The sequence below is a fragment of the Mobula hypostoma genome, chromosome 1 (assembly GCF_963921235.1).
Source record: "Mobula hypostoma chromosome 1, sMobHyp1.1, whole genome shotgun sequence".
Classification (NCBI taxonomy): Eukaryota; Metazoa; Chordata; class Chondrichthyes; order Myliobatiformes; family Myliobatidae; genus Mobula; species Mobula hypostoma.
This window is the reverse complement of record NC_086097.1, coordinates 100,006,414-100,026,031: the sequence shown is the minus strand read 5'-3', so window position 1 is coordinate 100,026,031 and position 19,618 is coordinate 100,006,414. Positions and strand designations below refer to the sequence as shown.

Sequence of the window (19,618 nt, the reverse complement as noted above, 5' to 3'; positions counted from 1 at the left end):
CTCTTTCCTCTTACCCTCTCTGTATTTCATTTTATTCATTTTATATTTTCATACAGGAGAAAGAGGCCATTCAACCCACTGAAACTATGCTATCTCTTGTAGCAATCCAAACAGCCCAATTTTCCTGTAACCTGTTCTCTCTTGCGTGTCCTGAATCTCTTATTATTGTTTTAATTGTACAGTGGGTAACTAAATATTAAACCAGTTTGATTTTGTGTAAGGTGCTTCACAGGAATTTGACATAGAACCACACTGAGCTTTTGAGGAAGACGACTACAACCTTGGCCAGAGCTTTCTGTTTTATGGAGTGCTTTTATTTCAGGGATTCAGGGAGTATTTCTGCAGCTTTATGTCTTAACAGATGAAAGCAATGGAGTGTGTCAGGAAATTATATAGATCAATGATGCTAGAATATGAAACAAAGAGAAGAAATGTTGGCAGTACTCTGCCAGGCAAGGAGATTGTGCGGAAAGAGAAATCAGTTAACTGTTCGGGTCAGGGACCCTGTTTCAGGACTGGTAGAAGAGTTGGGTGTTTTACAGTTTCAAAGCATGTATGTATGTGAGGTGTATGACAAAAGACCAGATGAAGGATTATTAAGACAGATCAGATAACAAGAAATATAACTACTGACCACTAAGGAGGCACCTTATAGAAGCAATGTCAGAAGAGGAAATAAGCAATGTTCCCTCTAATTTTTAGTAGTCAGTGTGTGCAAAAATATTATGTTGTGCAAATTTTTTTCCTGTGACAAAAGTGTGTGCCCACTGAATGCACACATGGCACAGTTTATGTAGGTTTACAAAATATTTGACATAAAACTGCACAGAATAACAACAAAATAACTTACATATTTAAGTTACTCAGTTTTTTTTTTCTCTCTCCTGACTTTGGCATTTACCCATTCTTTGTAAACTCTATTTAGACTAATAGAACTTCCATCCAATTGATAGATTTTGATTCTCATTAACATATCCAAATGACATTCACCTAAACGGTTTCTCAGCTTGTTTTTGAGTTGATTCATTAGGCTAAAACCTCGCTCACAGTCCGCAGTAGACACAAGGAAGATTCCCCCAATGTCCATCAACTGTGCAAGGTTGCAAAACTATTTATTTTGAAGTACAAATGCCACCATTTGAGCAAAGTTTGAAATCGGTTTGGATTTAATTTTTTCTTGCACGGAAAATTTGAAATCATTAAACTGTCTAATTATTACAGTATTTTCAGCTAGAAAATCATGATACTTTAGACATAAGGCATTAACTTGTTCATCGCCAAATGTGAAGTCACTATCTGCAATTGCGGAGAAATCAGAAGCTGATCATTCTTGTACCTCAACTTTGATCTCCTGTGGGTTTGATCGTTTTCGCTGTCGCTCATCTGCACTCAACTGTAACATGTGTAGCACTCCTGTAACGAGTAATGGTGGGTTCTGTTGCCTGAGTGTTTGAACACCGTCCAAATGCGATTTACTTGCCAAATGAAGCTTCAAAAAGTCAGGTTTCCAAATATCATCCCACAGAACAGGATAGGTGAGGTGATGTAAATTAGTGCCGTGCATTGAGGTACATGAAAAACTGACTAGTTAACAGAAACAGTTAGCTAAAAGATTATTTTCAATAAGTATAATTATTACTAAATTATTTTAGGTAACTAACCTTTTGTGCGCACATTAATTTCTTTTGTGCACTGCACACGCTCACAGCTTAGAGGGAACTATGGAAATAAGTGTGTTATTGAGTAATGATGAGAGAGCAGTTTACCTGGAGTATTTAATGGTCGTTCTGGAAAGTTGCAAAGTACCTAGACTGAATATACAGTTCCTCTAGTATGCAGTTAAAGTCAGGGACATGTACACAAGTGTAAAGAAAAATTTACTTGTAGCAGTGTCACAGGCACATCAGCATTCACAAAAATAAATGTAAATTAAAGATAATTTTTACAAGAAAGTACAGAATTGGAACAAAAAAAATCCCATTGCAGTGCAAAGTGACCGTAGTGTTACTGTAATAAGGGAGTGATTTGGTTTCTGCAGGTTGGTTCATTAACCAAATAGTTGAAGAGGAGTAGCTGATCTTGAACTTGATGGTATGGGACTTCAGGTTTCTGTATCCCCTGCTGCAAGGCGATGGAATAGTCCCGTTTTCCCTTACTTTGACATTAGGAGGGACCACACAAAACAATGGGAGTGGGATTGCAAATTAAAGTGGCTCAAATAAGAAGCTCAGGGTCACTCCTGTAAATTTACAACATTTTTTTGTTTTTGAGACAGGTGGAATCAACGGCTAGAGAATAAACATCATGGTCAGAATGAAGGCATTATGGAGCGTAGAAGATTGAGGGGGGACTTGATAGAGGTGTTTAAAATTATGATGAGGATTGATAGAGTTGACGTGGTTAGACTTTTTCCATTGAGAGTGGGGAAGATTCAAACAAGAGGACATGGGTTGAGAGTTAGAGGACAAAAGTTTAGGGATAACATGAGGGGGAACTTCTTTACTCAGAGAGTGGTAGCTGTGTGGAACGAGCTTCCAGCAGAAGTGGTTGAGGCAGGTTCGATGTTGTCATTTAAAGTTAAATTGGATGGATATATGGACAGGCAAGGAATGGAGGGTTATGGGCTGAGTGCAGTTTGGTGGGACTAGGATAGGGTAAGAGTTCGGCACGGACTAGAAGGGCCGAGATGGCCTGTTTCCATGCTGTAATTGTTATATGGTTATATTAAGGCATTGTGGGATAAAGTTGTGGATAGCTCTGAACTGACCTGTTTGTCTTTATTCTTCGCATTTTGCTGATATTTTGTTTCACTGCATTTTAAAACTTAATTGGAAAATCAGTATTTCTAAAATATTTGTACTTGACCTTTCAATAGAGAAATATAATTTTCTCATAAACCAAAAAGGTGCTTGTGTTTCAGAAAGGCATTTCACCATTTTTAGTTAACCATATCTTAAGATGCTCATAACTTTTGAATTGGAGGCGTTAATGGAAAGTTGAGAGTATTTTGATTGGGAAATGTAACAAAACAGATCCCAAACTCATTTAGAGATGTAATAAAATGTTCTGCCACTGCTTGTTCGCCCTTCTGTTCCCTACCTCCTTTGACCATTCTTTTTGTTTATTGTTGTACAAGGAACTTTGCGTTTCCTTGTTGTTCTTTGCTAGTCTGTTCTCTCAATTCTGCTATTTTTTTCAATTATCCTCTATATTTTGTCCTGGTGCTGGCAAAATCCTTCCTGCAGTCTATAAAATATATTGCATTTTTTTTGAGATGAATCCTTAATATGAGGAAGTTCACTCAAGAATTTTGTATAATTGATGTTGGACAATAATCCATATTTCTTCTCACATCGTCTTCTCTCCCTTTCCCCACTATATATGTAATACAAAACACCATCTACAGGCACGTTCATGAACTCAAGACCAGTAGAATGAGAAGGAATAAACTCAAGATTCAAAATTCAGATTCTTCCGGCACAAGCAATTTTGGAATGATTTTAGTAAGTTTGAGAAATGAAGTTATTATTTTTGCATGCTAGTTCATTAGTGTGTTTAAAAAAAACACTGTACTAATTATTTGTGCTTTTGCTTGTTAAGTGGAGCTAATGACATCCTGCGCGAATGTTTCAAATGGTACTAATAGAGTTGGAGATTGGATTAGCCTTTTTCCTGAAAAGTATTTATGTTTCACCTATTGATACAGGGTTTTCCCATACCGTATCTCTTCGTGCTTTGGCATTTTAATTCATTGTAGGGGATGAAAGAATCAAGTGTAGTTCCTGAAAACATTTCTAACAGAGTCAGGTATGTGTTTAATTCATTTGAGTGGTGCAGAGGTTAGGAAGTAATGCTCCTTTTCTTAAAAAAAAAGAAGCAGAAAATTACACGTTCATGTAACTACAGGGTCCCTGGGTTACAGAAGACTTACAGAAATCCAATTTCAGCAAATTTCCCAAACATTTATAAAGAATTTTTATAGAGCTTGTTACAGAATGTATCTGCCACAGTGGGACACCAATTAAGATGCTTGTTTTGGAAACTAGCATGGCAAATCTTTTTTATTAACACTTCTAAAATACTTAAACGATGTAACATCCCTTGATACATCAAATACATCAAAATTGGATGCAAGAACTTCTGATTCTGTACCACTGTAACTACAGAGGGGAATACAATCAATAAATGTACATGTTAATTGACTAACTCACCAAAAGGTAGATCTAAAGACAGTTCTCAGGAACAGAGCTCTTACGTAGTTAATTCAAAGGACAAACAGATTTCAAAATAAAATCCTTTACATTTTGCCTCTCTGCAGTAATCAGACATTACGGAGACTAGAGACTGCCTGTACAAGCCTATCTGTCACTTTTAGAACTTCTGTTTATTGAATATGGAAGTCATTGGGAGAGCTAACATTTATTACCCATCCCAATCTGCTTTTGAAGGTGAACTGCAGTCTTGAATGCTGCAGTTTGTGTAGTTAAGGACCTCTCACAAGAGTAATAGGATTTGGCAAGAGTAGGTCGAGGGTAATAGGATTTGGACACAGTGATGATAAAGGACCAGTGATGCACACAGTGCTGGAGGAACTCAGCAGGCCAGGCAGCATCAATGGAAGAAAGTACTGCCGATGTTTTGGGCCGAGACCCTTCATCAGTACTGGAGTAAAAAAAGATGAGAAATCAGAGTAAGAAAGTGTTTGGGGGTGGGGGGCAAGAGAAACACAAGGTGATAGGTGAAACTGGAAAGGGGGAAGGGGTGAAGTAAAGAGCTGGGAAGTTGATTGGTGAAAGAGACAGAGGGTTGGAGGATTTAGTACTGAACTGTTAATCATTGTGATGAGGATCTGGATGTAACTGATGGAGTATAATCTGTAGGGTGACCATGGATGATCCTCGACTACACACTAACTTTGCACTGTTGGCAAATTGGGCTTATGACTGGCAAATGATGTTTAACTTAGAAAAGTGCTGTTCGTTGTATGTGAAGAGAGGAAATGCTGAATAGTCAGCACAGTACAGCAAAAAGAACCAAGACAGACTTCAGAAGAAAGGATTTTTGAATGTTCTAGTGAGCACGTTTTTAGTTCATGAGGAATACTATGAAAATAAGCAAGTAAGGTGTCAGGAAAGTAATTAACCTTTCAATATCCAATCCTGAACCAAACCGTAACAATTGCAACCCTGTCCTGTGTACATACATCTATTGATGCTTCTGGACACATCTTGAGTGATGTTCCTGGAATCATCAGGTGTTTCGGGTCTTTCAACATCATAGAACCTCCTCCAGGTGACCCAGCCGGGGCTGATCAGACCCCAGCTTGTGTCCAGATGGCTAGCTACTTATGACTCCATGGCTCCCCTCTTTTGAGCCACAGCCATCTTGAGGCCCTCTCTGCCGCATCGGTGGTACTGCGGATGGCTCTCCTCTTCCTCTCTCCCTCGATGCCCAAATTGCTTGAAGGCTGTAGCTAAGGAATCGGCTGCGAATCCCCTACACCCAACCTCCATTGGGCAGCTTCCTGTCAACCCCTCCCTTCGCCATTGCCTCCAGAATTTGGTTAACATCTTCATCAAACTGCTTCCACAGTGAAGGCATGATAGCTGCAGGCCATTTGATCTGCCTCCTGTTAGACTTGATGTTAGAGGGATTAGTTTGCAACACATGGAGGTTCCGGGCACTATGGGGTGACTCCGGGCCTGGCCCCTCCTTCGTCTCCCCAGGTTGGACACCTGCGCGTTGTGCTGCTCCTGCTCCCGCCAAACACTTCATCCTCGCTTGGTGGATCTTCAAGCCACGATCGTTCTTGCAGATTTTGCCACATGCATACTGCTTCCTCATAGTCGTTTGTTCATTGCCTCGGTCTGATGTTGTTGTGTCCATCCGACTGGGGTGCTCATCCTCCCCCCCTCTTGGGCTCTCCTGGGGGTATCTTTCCCTTAGATTCATCGTAGCTTTTGTGGGGGTCCTCCTCTCAGAGGAGACAGATTGGGTTGCCAGCCTGTTCTGCTCCGGTTGCCATCTCTCCAGGCTGTCACTGACTCTCCAGTCCTCACCACTCTTTTCACAGTTGTCATGTAGAAACAATCTGCGATGTAAGCACAGTCTGTTCCCCTCAGTGCCAAGTGATGGCAGTTCTGGTGAAAGTTGTTTGAAACAAGATCAGTTTATCTCTTCAGAGATGCTGCCTATTCTTCTGAATATTTACATTATTTTCTGCTTTTGAGTAGTCTGTTGCTGAATTTAAGTATTTATTGTATAATTATTCTGTCTGGAAATGTCAGAATCATGTTAAATATTAATTTGTTGGACAATGAATCCAAGTCATTCCAAAAGTTAATGATTGTCTTCTATACTTCATAGGCAGACACCAATTGTGAGCGGTTATTTGTTGTAAAAAATGATGAAACTGGCTACAAATATGGAATTGTGAATCTGGAGGGATGTAGGAAGGGATCTGGCTTAATTTCTGTGACCATGTGTGATAATCTATACACCACACTTCGCAAGGTTTGTTGCTATTTTTTATTCAGGTTAAAATAATTGTAAAACAAATTTATAACTTTGGAAGCTTGGTTAGCAGGTGTAAAGTATTTTCTCAATTCTTTGCAACATACATCAAAGTTGCTGGTGAACGCAGCAGGCCAAGCAGCATCTATAGGAAGAGGCGCAGTCGACGTTTCAGGCCGAGACCCTTTGTCAGGACTAACTTCTCAATTCTTTCCTGTTTATGCCACAGGAGTGGAAGAGGAAGAAATTAGTAGGACTTTTTGTTCTCCCTCTGCAGAGTCTTTCACAGTTGACCACCAGCTTGATTAAGATGTTAAGCTTCAGACTAGCCCTGGGACTGTGAGGTCCAATGATAAAGTATATTTCCATTTCTCCTCTTATAGCAAATCTTCGTGTTGTCCATATTCTGATATAGAAACATAGAAACATAGAAAATAGGTGCAGGAGTAGGCCATTCGGCCCTTCGAGCCTGCACCGCCATTTATTATGATCATGGCTGATCATCCAACTCAGAACCCCGCCCCAGCCTTCCCTCCATACCCCCTGACCCCTGTAGCCACAAGGGCCATATCTAACTCCCTCTTAAACATAGCCAATGAACTGGCCTCAACAGTTTGCTGTGGCAGAGAATTCCACAGATTCACCACTCTCTGTGTGAAGAAGTTTTTCCTAATCTCGGTCCTAAAAGGCTTCCCCTCTATCCTCAAACTGTGACCCCTCGTTCTGGACCTCCCCAACATCGGGAACAATCTTCCCGCAACTAGCCTGTCCAATCCCTTTAGGATCTTATACGTTTCAAACAGATCCCCCCTCAATCTTCTAATTTCCAACGAGTACAAGCCCAGTTCATCCAGTCTTTCTTCATATGAAAGACCTGCCATCCCAGGAATCAATCTGGTGAACCTTCTTTGTACTCCCTCTATGGCAAAGATGTCTTTCCTCAGATTAGGAGACCAAAACTGCACACAATACTCCAGGTGTGGTCTCACCAAGGCCTTGTACAACTGCAGTAGTACCTCCCTGCTCCTGTACTCGAATCCTCTCGCTATAAATGCCAGCATACCATTCGCCTTTTTCACCGCCTACTGTACCTGCATGCCCACTTTCAATGACTGGTGTATAATGACACCCAGGTCTCGTTGCACCTCCCCTTTTCCTAATCGGCCACCATTCAGATAATAATCTGTTTTCCTATTTTTGCCACCAAAGTGGATAACTTCACATTTATCCACATTAAATTGCATCTGCCATGAGTTTGCCCACTCACCCAACCTATCCAAGTCACCCTGCATCCTCTTAGCATCCTCCTCACTGCTAACACTGCCACCCAGCTTCGTGTCATCCGCAAACTTGGAGATGCTGCATTTAATTCCCTCATCCAAGTCATTAATATATATTGTAAACAACTGGGGTCCCAGCACTGAGCCTTGCGGTACCCCACTAGTTACCGCCTGCCATTCTGAAAAGGTCCCGTTTATTCCCACTCTTTGCTTCCTGTCTGCTAACCAATTCTCCACCCACACCAATACCTTACCCCCAATACCGTGTGCTTTAAGTTTGCACACTAATCTCCTGTGTGGGACCTTGTCAAAAGCCTTTTGAAAATCCAAATATACCACATCCACTGGTTCTCCCCTATCCACTCTACTAGTTACATCCTCAAAAAATTCTATGAGATTCGTCAGACATGATTTTCCTTTCACAAACCCATGCTGACTTTGTCCGATCATTTCACCGCTTTCCAAATGTGCTGTTATCACATCCTTGATAACTGACTCCAGCAGTTCCCCACCACCGACGTTAGGCTAACCGGTCTATAATTCCCCGGTTTCTCTCTCCCTCCTTTTTTAAAAAGTGAGGTTACATTAGCCACCCTCCAATCCTCAGGAACTAGTCCAGAATCTAACGAGTTTTGAAAAATTATCACTAATGCATCCACTATTTCTTGGGCTACTTCCTTAAGCACTCTAGGATGCAGACCATCTGGCCCTGGGGATTTATCTGCCTTCAATCCCTTCAATTTACCTAACACCACTTCCCTACTAACATGTATTTCATTCAGTTCCTCCATCTCACTGGACCCTCTGTCCCTTACTATTTCTGGAAGATTATTTATGTCCTCCTTAGTGAAGACAGAACCAAAGTAATTATTCAATTGGTCTGCCATGTCCTTGCTCCCCATAATCAATTCACCTGTTTCTGTCTGCAGGGGACCTACATTTGTCTTTACCAGTCTTTTCCTTTTTACATATCTATAAAAGCTTTTACAGTCCGTTTTTATGTTCTCTGCCAGTTTTCTCTCATAATCTTTTTTCCTCTGCCTAATTAAGCCCTTTGTCCTCCTCTGCTGAACTCTGAATTTCTCCCAGTCCTCAGGTGAGCCACTTTCTCTGGCTAATTTGTATGCTACTTCTTTGGACTTGATACTATCCCTAATTTCTCTTGCCAGCCACGGGTGCACTACCTTCCTTGATTTATTCTTTTGCCAAACTGGGATGAACAATTGTTGTAGTTCATCCATGCAACCTTTAAATGCTTGCCATTGCATATCCACCGTCAATCCTTTAAGTGTCATTTGCCAGTCTATCTTAGCTAATTCACGTCTCATACCTTCAAAGTTACCCCTCTTTAAGTTCAGAACCTTTGTTTCAGAATTAACTATGTCACTCTCCATATTAATGAAGAATTCCACCATATTATGGTCACTCTTACCCAAGGGGCCTCTCACGACAAGATCGCTAATTAACCCTTCCTCATTGCTCAAAACCCAGTCCAGAATAGCCTGCTCTCTAGTTGGTTCCTCGACATGTTGGTTCAAAAAACCATCTCGCATACATTCCAAGAAATCCTCTTCCTCAGCACCTTTACCAATTTGGTTCACCCAGTCTACATGTAGATTGAAGTCACCCATTATAACTGCTGTTCCTTTATTGCACACATTTCTAATTTCCTGTTTAATACCATCTCCGACCTCACTACTACTGTTAGGTGGCCTGTACACAACTCCCACCAGCGTCTTCTGCCCCTTAGTGTTACGCAGCTCTACCCATATCGATTCCACATCTTCCCGGCTTATGTCCTTCCTTTCTATTGCGTTAATCTCTTTTTTAACCAGCAACGCCACCCCACCTCCCCTTCCTTCATGTCTATCCCTCCTGAATATTGAATATCCCTGAACGTTGAGCTCCCATCCCTGGTCACCCTGGAGCCATGTCTCTGTGATCCCAACTATATCATAATCATTAATAACAATCTGCACTTTCAGTTCATCCACCTTATTACGAATGCTCCTTGCGAATGGTCACATTCTAATGGCCATATCCTCACTGATCAGTAAATTGTATACAGAATGTGCAGACAGAAGTGGTCCATACTGCACAACCTGCCCCACATAATGTCCCACATAAGTCTCCTCACACCACCAAATTCTCCAACACTACGTCCATACTTTGCCTTGCTTCCCTGTTTACACACCCTAGATAAATCTGTACTGAGAGAGTTTATGACCATTTCTATGCTGGTGGCAGCTGAGAAGTATATCTAGGGATTTTCTATATTAATACACTGATTTATGCCATTTCTGACTAATTACTTCCCACAAGTGTGATTTCAGTAGTGGTGAGACTCTTGTTGTTATTGAATCTAAGGCTACATCCACGCTAGACCGGATAATTTTGAAAACGCCGGCTTCACGTAAAAACGATAGGCGTTCACACTAGGCATTTTTGAAAATACCTCCGTCCACATTAAAACGGGTATTTGGGCGCATCTCCTCCTACTGAGCATGTGCAGGACAACCGAAGAGGAGGCATTCTATTTCCGTTCCCACCACGCACTGGTTTGGCCGGGTCGTCTCCAAAGCCGCCGGTCTTTATACAGTTGATAATGACGTTGACATTGTGCAGATCCATTGCACAGTAACTGTGAGCACAAACGGTGCCTTTTTGTACATAGATATGCTGCCTATACGTGGTAGATAGGTATGTTTAACTCCAAACAAGCTATTAACGTAGACAAAGTAAACAACACACGCATGAAGCCGTCCGCCGTTGTTGTTGTGTTAGAGGTTGTGTTTAAGAAAACAATGAAATGCCACGCTGCCGCCACCATCTGTTCCGGCACGTCAGGACAGCATTTTTAAAAAGAGCCGGTTAACCCCGTACACACTACACCGGCCATTAGGCGTTTTCAGATTTATTCATTCTGGAGAGCATTTCTGAAAAGCTCCGTTTTTGGAGGAGGAAAACACCATTTCATTGTGGACGGCGGGTCAAAATGAAGAGAAAAAGCTTTGGTTATGGATCTGTCTGGTCTGGTGTGGACATAGCCTAAGAGTCACGGTCCCATTGATAACATACTCATCCCTCAAATAAAACACTGTTTGACTCAATCTGGTCCTTCCTAGTAGTCCTCCAGATTTTCTCCCTTAATGTAGCTGCTCAGTTTCCTTTTGAATGTTATCGGGTTTGCTTCCAGCACCTTTTAAAGACAGTGTGTATGATAAAACTTGCTATTTTGACAGGAAAGCATTCTCACTCTCATTCTTGTGCCAATCTTGCTGATGTTGATGTTATGAGGAACAATTCATCTTTATTTCCCCTATCAGAAGAAATCTCTATTCAATAAGCAATACACCCAGGAGTGGACCCTGCCTTCTGCTTCCTCGCTCATTCACTAAGTTTTCAGCTGATTTTTTTACCTCAGCTCTCATTACCTGCATTAATCCCATATTCCTCCATTCACTTCAACCTTTTTATTTCAAATTTTATCTGAAGAGGGCCCATCAGCATTCCTAATAGCTTGCAGAACTTCCATGTTAACACATTTTTTATATAAGACGCCCAGGTCCCTCCTGAACACCAGCCCTCTACAGCGTCTCACCATTTAGAAAATACCACCCCTTTCTATATTTCCTACCAAAGTGAGTGGCCTCATATTTCCACACATGATATCCCATCTGGCATGTTCTTGCCCATTCTCTTACTTTGTCAAAGAACTGCAAGACTTTTAAACCCCTACTAAGTCTGTCTGTGGCCTTCCAGTGCTATGGAGATCAGGCCAGCTCCTCTGGCTTTATTACATGCCTGAAGTTCCTCAAACTTGGTAATCTTGTGAATTTCCTTTGTGCCTCTTAAGGCAGTCATCAAGTGTGGTGTTTGGAATTGCATGTAATGTGGCAACTTTTTTTTTAGCGATGGTATTAACTTTTGGTATAAACACTGCCCCCTGCCCTCACATTTTATACTGTCTCTAGTTATAGTGCTAAATATCTCATTTGCCTTTTTAATACCCTTCTCTGCTTTAAAGACTCAGACCTGTAAAACCCCCAGGCCTGTATTTGAATCCACTGGAGAATTAGCCTTGTATAACCACTCCTCATTTTTCCTTCCTAAAAGGATCACTTCACACTGTGCAAACGTTCATCTGTTTTCTGCCAGTCAGTTTTCCTGAAGTCTCTTGTTACCCGACTTGCTGTTCACCACATTTCCAAGTTTTGAGTCACTGCATATTTTGAAATTATTTCCTATACTCGAGCCAAGATCATTAACGTGTAACTGAATGTGCTGCGATTCACTGTAGTTTGGTAAGCAACCTCTTACCATTCTTTTCTGCTGTGTCTCCTAGCCAGTGTTGTATCCGTGCAAACAGTCCACATTTAATGTTACGGGTTTCATTTACATTATGTGAACCATACTATATATTGTATTACACATCATCTTATGACATGGAAGGCCATTCTGCCCATTAGATGTATGCCAAATTTCAGAGCATTCCCATCTGTCCCATTTCCCTCTTTCTCTCTCTCATGCCTGGCTCACCTATTATAGAGGCAATTTACAATGGCCAATTAACCTGAAAGTCTCTGGGATGTGGGAGGGAACCTGAACACCTATGGCAAGCCCATGTGTCACAGAGCGAGTCAGCAACATCCACACAGCCAGCACAGAGTCCGGATCAATCGCCAAATGGCCTGTTCTTCCTCTACACCATCACTTGGATCTGATTGCCTACTGCACAGACTCTTGTTGTTGAATGGTCTAAACTTTAATAGTCACATGGTATGGAATCAAACCTCTTGGCCCAACTTGTCCATGCTGACTGTGTTGCTGAGAGAGCTAGTCCCACCTGCCCATATTTGGTACGTAGCCTTCTAAACCTGTCCTATCCAGGTATAGGCTAGATGGCTTTTGAATATTGCTGATGTGTCTGCCTCAGCCACAGTTACTGGAAGCTCATTCCAAGAACAGGCTGCCCTTTGGCGGAAGAATCTCTCACCTCATGATAAATCTATGCCCTCTCGTTTTCAGCAATCCCACCCTGGGTAAAAGATATATGCCTTAATCGGGTCACCTTTCAATCTCCTGCATTCCAGGGAATAAACCCCTAGTCTATGTAACTGAATTGAATATTCTCAATTCTCCTGCATTTAGCCTCCCATCTTCTACCATCAGGGTTATCCAAAGCTCTGCTGCCCAGTCCCAATACCCAATGTCATCAGTTGACATTGCCAGTAATATACTATGGTATAGCCATAGAAAATGCTGGAGGTGGCGTGTGTGTAAATGATGTTGAGATACTATTTAATTAGAAATTCTAATCAACATAAATGACAAAGTTACTTTTAAATTTGCTGTGACTGAATTTTTAATAGTGTTATGTAGTTTTGAGTGAATTTTGATACTGGTCATCATATTCCACTATTTCCCATGCAATAACAGAATTATAGTACAGAATTATTGAAATCTTTTAATTTCCCTGTTGTTAATTTTCAGGGTACCTCAGTTTGTTGGGCTTCTCTCTCTGGTCATGATTCACATGTCTTGTATCCTTTTAAAACATGCTAAGCTTAATAATGCAGCCTGACATGATGATTGTATCGTCAAATGATCTGATATGCCATCTGAGTTCTGTGTTTTGCCATGGGGTGGATCCTCCAGTGAGAGGGTGAGTTCCAGATTTTTGTTTGTTTATTTATTTTTCAGGTTCTGGATATCACTGATGAAGCCAGTGTATGTTGCCCATCCCTAGTTTTCCTAAAGAAGATGACAACTGCCTTCTTGAATCACTACAGTGTTTCCGGTGAAGGTGCTCGACAGTGAGGAGTTCCACAGTCCAGACACAGTCTGGACTCTGTGTTGCTGCAGTTGTTCCTCCGTACCAAACCTCCTCAAACTCGAAATGAAATATAGCCACTGTTGTGCTGCATCATTATGTTGGGTCTAGGTTAGAACCTCAGAGATAGTGACACCCAGGAACTTGAAATTGCTCACTCTTTCCACATTTGATCCCTCTATGACTGGTGTGTGTTCCTTCATCTTACCTTTTCTGAAGTCCAATATCAGTTCCTTGGTCTTACTGACTTTGAGTGCAGGGTTGTTGCTGCAATACCTCTCAACCAGTTGGTATATCTCACTCCCGTACACCCTCTCGTCACCATATGAAATTCTGCCAACAACGGTTGTATTGTCAGCATATTTATAGATGGCATCTGATCTGTGCCTAGCCTCACAGTCATGAGTGTAGAGAGAGAGAAGAGCGGTGGGCTAAGCACACATCCCAGAGGTGCACCAGTGTTGATTGTCAGCGAGGTAGAGATGTTATCCAGTTAGGAAATCGGGATCCAGTTGCAGAAGGATGTTGAGAGGCCCCAGTTCTGCAGCTTATTGATCAGAAATGGTTGTGTTTAAATCCTGAGCTGTGGTCAATAAACAGCACCCTGACTTAGGTATTTGTATTGTCCAGGTGATCCAAGGCCCCATGAAGAGCCACTGAAATCGCATCCACCATAAACCTATTATGGCAATAGGAAAATTGCCGTGGGTCCAGGTCCTTGCTAAGACAGGAGTTAATTCTAGCATACCAACTCTCAAAGCACTTCATCACCATTGATGTGAGTGCTACTAAATGATAGTCATGAAGACAGCTCACACTGCTTGTTTTGGGTCCTTTTGAAGCAGGCGGGAACTTCCATGGAGAGCCTTCTAACTGGTTGCATCGTGTCCGGTATGGGTGGGGGAAGGCCGAAGTAAGCTGCAGAGAGTTGTAAACTCAGTCAGCTCCATCATGGGCTCTAGCCTTCCCAGTACCCAGGACATCTTCAAGGAGTAATGCCTCAAAAAGGGGGCATCTATCATTAAGGACCCCCACCACCCAGGTCATGCCCTCTTCTCATTGTTACCCTCAGGTAGGAGGTACAGGAGCCTGAAGGCACACACTCAGTGATTCAGGAACAGCTTCTTCCCCTCTGCCATCCAATTTCTGAATAGACATTGAACCCATGAACACTACCACACTACTTTTGATTTCTATTTTTGCACTACTTATGTAACTATTTAATGGTTCAATGCCCATTCAGAAATTGAATGGCAGAAGGGAAGTTCCTGAACCAATTGAGTGTGTGCCTTCAGGCTTCTATTCTTCCTGAGGGTAACAGTGCGAAGAGGGCACACCACGCACTGACCAGGACTGAAATAGCTGTTAATACTAACCTGGCAGCAATCTTTCCATAAGTTTGTCATGAATTCTGTATAATAATGCTAGTAATTTTCCTTAAGCTGCTGTGACAGGCTTTGTCTTATGGGCCACGCAGATACCCCAGCAAATATCAGCCTGCTTCCGACTTCAATATTTAGTAATTCAAGCATGGGTAAGGCATCATTGTCATACATTTACTTCATGGAAAAGTTATGGGCTTGTAATTTTTCCCAAGGCTATTTTCTTTTCAACTGCATGTTTCCTCTTTATTGTATTACCTTGTTTATTTCATATGGTATTTGGTGAAGAAGGTACTGAATGCTTTTAACCAGTGAGAATGGTATCGTTGCACACAAGTACACAATACCAGTCTGTTGTCTATAAACTGTCCAGCATCCAGTACTGGGTGAAAACAAATTTCCTCCAACTAAGGTGAAATGTGCACTTTTTGACCCCCAAGCAGACTCAATCCCTTTGCCACCGACTCACTCCTCACGCCTGCCTTAACTCAGAGTGATCGCAACTCTGCTATGATATTTGACTCGAGTTGAATATTAATGCTTCACTCTTGCTGTTGCTAACCTCAGCTATTCCTACCTCTAGCATAGTTTTATTCTAACCTTCCTCAGCTCAACTCCTGCTGAAGTCCTCTTTCGTGCTTTTGTTACTTTTAGACTTGGCAGCTTCAGAAGCGCTGGCAGCTCTCCATTCTATTCTAGTCTCAATCAACAATGTCATTCAAAACTCTGCTGCCCCTCCCTCGTTAGAGGTCTGGAAGATTACAAACAATACCACAGATTGAAAGGAGAAGATAAACCAGTTAGCCTAATGTCAGTGGTGGACATATCACTGGAAAATAAAATGAGGAGCAGTTTACTTCACCACTTAGTGAGAGTCAGCTGAAGTAGTTGGAGGTGAAGGTTATGCTTGACTGTTATTTGAGGAGAATGCAAGCAGTTACTCTGATGTGATTGTATTTGATATGGTGTTCATGACTTTAGCAGCCATCTGTCACATGTGATGAACTTACCAGATAAATAAAACCCATGACATCAAAAGGGAAGGTAACAGCCGATGGTCGTTCCAATGCTGTTTGCAATGAAATCATGCCAGACTTGTTGCATTTGAAGAATATTGCAGAGTGTTTAATTTGGTTGCTTGATATGAAACAAAAGTGGTAGTGTGGGAGGAAGTTGTAGACTGCAGGAGTGTCGAATGGATGGGTCAGGTGAACACCCACAAATTGGGAGGCAACGAACGTAACCTCCTATCTAAGCAGGAAATGGAGAGAAAGGGGTGAACTATAGACCGGCTAGTCTGATGTTACCATGGGGGAATAATGCTGGAGTACATTTTAAAGATGTAAAATGAGGATGTAAGTTATAATGTGGTGTATTTGGATCCTCAGAAGGGTTTTGACCAGGTCCCATTTGCAGAATTAGTATGCTTGTGGATTTGCAGTGATGTACCAACATGGAGAGTGGGCTGATTGGCAGATGGGTAACAAAAGGTAGGAATAAATGGGTTGTGTTTCCAGTTGCCAGGTGATGATTAGTGGGGTATCGCTGAGTGCCAAAGGCAAGGAAACAGATCATTGTGTGATGTTTGGGGAAAAGGAGGGGATGCAATAAGACCTGTGTGTCCAAGTGAGTAACTACACAGATGCAGCCGGTGTGTTGGCTGTCAGTGAAAGGATCTTGGATATTGTTCAGGCCCTTGGTGTGATTTCACTGTGAGTACTATGTGCAGTTTAGGTCTCCTTTTCTATGAAAGAATGTTCTTGCCATGGAGATAGTTTAGAGAAGGTTCAGCAGGCTGATTCCTTGGATGGCACTTTTGTGAACAGAGATGAAGATGATTGAATTTAGTAGAGTAAGGGGATACCTGATTGAAACTCCCTCCCCAACAGCACCTTCTCCAGGATGAGCTATAAATGCTGGTCTTGCCCACAATACCCACATTGAAATCAGAACAAAATTCTGTTTCTGCCAATAGCCTCAAATCCAATTTTCACTCTCTCCAGCACTCTCCTTGTAATACGGCAACTGGTACTTCAGATAGTGAAGCTGTAATCTCACAAGTGTTGTAAACAGTTCCAGCCTAACTTCAAACAAGAGAGAATCTTCAGATGCTGGAAATCCAAGCAACACACAAAATGCTGGAGGAACTCAGCAGGCCAGGCAGCATCTATGGGGAAAAATATACCATTGACATTTCAGGCAGAGACCCTTCGGCAGGACTGGAGAAAAAAGGCTGAGTAGATTTTAAACGTGAGGAAGGGAAGAGAGAAACATAAGGTGATAGGTGAAACCAGAAGGGGAAGGGATGAAGTAAAGAGCTGGGAGGTTGATTGGTGAGAGAGAGATACAGAGCTGGAGAAGGGGGAATTCACAATTCACAAGACAAAGGAGCAGAAGTAGGCCATTCGGCCCATCGAGCTAAACTATTCACCTATCTAGTTCCAATTTCCGGCTTTTTCCCCATATCCCTTGATACCCTGACTAATTAGACACCTGTCAATCTGATAGGAGAGGACAGAAAGCCATGGAAGAAAGAAAAGGGGGTAGGAGCACCAGAGGGAGGTGATGGGCAGGCAAGGAGATAAGGTGTGAGAAGGAAAGGGGATGGGGAATGGTGAAGTGGGAGAGGGGGGATAGCCTCCAACCTGATGACATGAACATCGATTTCTCCAACTTACGGTAATGGACCATTCACCATTCCCCATCCCCCATCCCCCATCCCCTTTTCCTTATCTCCTTGCCTGCCCATCGACTCCCCGTAGTGCTGCTCCCCCCTTTTCTTTCTTCCATGGCCTTCTATTCTCTCCTATCAGATTCCCCCTTCTCCAGCCCCATATCTCTTTCGCCAATCAACTTCCAGCTCTTTACTTCACCCCTCCCCCTCTGGGCTTCACCTATCACCCTGTATTTCTCCTTCCCTTCCCCCCATCTTTCAAATCTACTCCTCACCTTATTTACTCCAGTCCTGCCCAAAATGTCAACTATACTTTTTTCTGTAGATGCCTGGCCTGCTGAGTCCCTCCAGCACGTTTTGTGTGTCCAGCCTAACTTCCATGTTTTTAAATTTGGTGTCTCAGCTGTTAAATAAAAGCATTCCAATACCTTTTTAGCCACCTGTTGACCTGTCCTGCTATCTGTGGACATGCTCTGCAAAGTCCGTCTGCTCCATTAAACCTCTTGATATCCTCCCATGTTTCCCTCATCTTGTTGCACCTTCCCACATACATTACCTCACATTTCTCTGGATTCAGTTCTGGTTTTTATTTCTCTGTACAACTGATCAGACCACCTAAATTTCTGCTTTTCACCGTTAACCACTTGGCCATATTTTAAAAGGACTAAATGAATCATTTTGATATATTCAAAGTCAAATAGATTTGAATTTCAGAGTTTTTCTTTACTAAACTTGGATATTTTCAGAAAGTTATTAGAGGCACAACCTAATCTGAACTGGTCTAGAGTCTGCTACCAGTGCATACCTGGCTTCTGGATTTAGTTCAAGTTTATTATTAGCATTTGTTTCAAATTAAACTTTTCTTCATTTATTTTGTAGATGTTATTAGCCTTGTTAAATAAACACTGCAGGCTGTGGAATGTGATTCCTCCAAATACTGTGTGTGAAATGTGAGAAAAAGGATTAAGTTCATTGGCTAAATTCCATCTCCAAAATGGCTTGGAATGCATCCTTTCTATCGGCCTGGGGTATATTTGGAGGCCTTGGTATCTACATTACATAGATTTTGCAGTCCATGTAAATACTAAGAATGGATAAACCTAGCTGAGAATATGTTTTGGATGAATAGGGAAATATTGTAGTTGCGCCCTCACCTTAAGGATTCATTGTAGGGAGTTGCACTTTAATTAAATCAAACAGCAGGCAAATTTTTAATGAATATAAGTGTTTGAGAATACCAGGAAAACCTTCCAGCGTAATTCATACAATGCCAATTTTATTTCATCTGCAGAGGAACAGCCAAGAATGTTGTGCAACTTTAAGAGCTCAACTGTCTGGACCTGCAGCTGGTGCCTTAACCCACAAGCTGACAAGTGCTTCAGTACAGGTAGAATTAACAGATCGTTAGAGAACCAGCTTTTTCTCAGCATCTGGGAATAAGCATGTGTCTTTGGTATGAGAGTAACACCACATAATGGCCCGAATATGTATTGTTTTCATTTGTGATCATTTTGATATCATTTGAAACATTTAAGATGTTATATTGTAAGTGTTGTATTCAACATTGAAAAAAATGTGACTGTTACAGTCTAATGTTTATATTCCATTTCAAGTTCAAGTTGATTGCCATGGGTATACATACCCAGTGTATAAATGCCACGAGAAGTTGCCTTTAGCAGCAGCACAATACAGTAGAAACATGACAAACATAAATTACATCAATCTGAATTAACCAAAATTATACATACAGTCTCTTGTAAAAGTATTCAGCCCTTGGTTCACATACACAAATGAGTATTACAACCAGGAATTTTGATCGATTTCACAGAGAATTTTTATTTGTGAATCACATGCTGGTTTTTTTCACAGTAGAGCCCAAAACCAGGGACAATTGTAAAGTATGAGAAACTAAAAACATCAAAAACTGAAATGTCAG

The 19,618-nt window shown here is 41.7% G+C and overlaps 1 protein-coding gene across 8 annotated transcripts in view; it reads left to right on the top strand.

Moving 5' to 3' along the window:
* The window catches only part of LOC134349397 (DDB1- and CUL4-associated factor 4-like), a 63,069-nt gene that overhangs the window by 20,483 nt on the left and 22,968 nt on the right, over positions 1–19,618 (top strand). For 6 of the 8 annotated variants that reach the window (XM_063053673.1, XM_063053664.1, XM_063053658.1 and 3 more), the window contains 5 exons: positions 3,407–3,503; positions 6,367–6,513; positions 13,287–13,336; positions 15,081–15,160; positions 18,974–19,069. In XM_063053673.1, the coding sequence (XP_062909743.1) occupies positions 3,407–3,503; positions 6,367–6,513; positions 13,287–13,336; positions 15,081–15,160; positions 18,974–19,069 (470 nt within the window). The remainder of the gene's footprint in view (positions 1–3,406; positions 3,504–6,366; positions 6,514–13,286; positions 13,337–15,080; positions 15,161–18,973; positions 19,070–19,618) is intronic. The other 2 variants (XM_063053649.1, XM_063053699.1) reach the window with 1 other exon arrangement.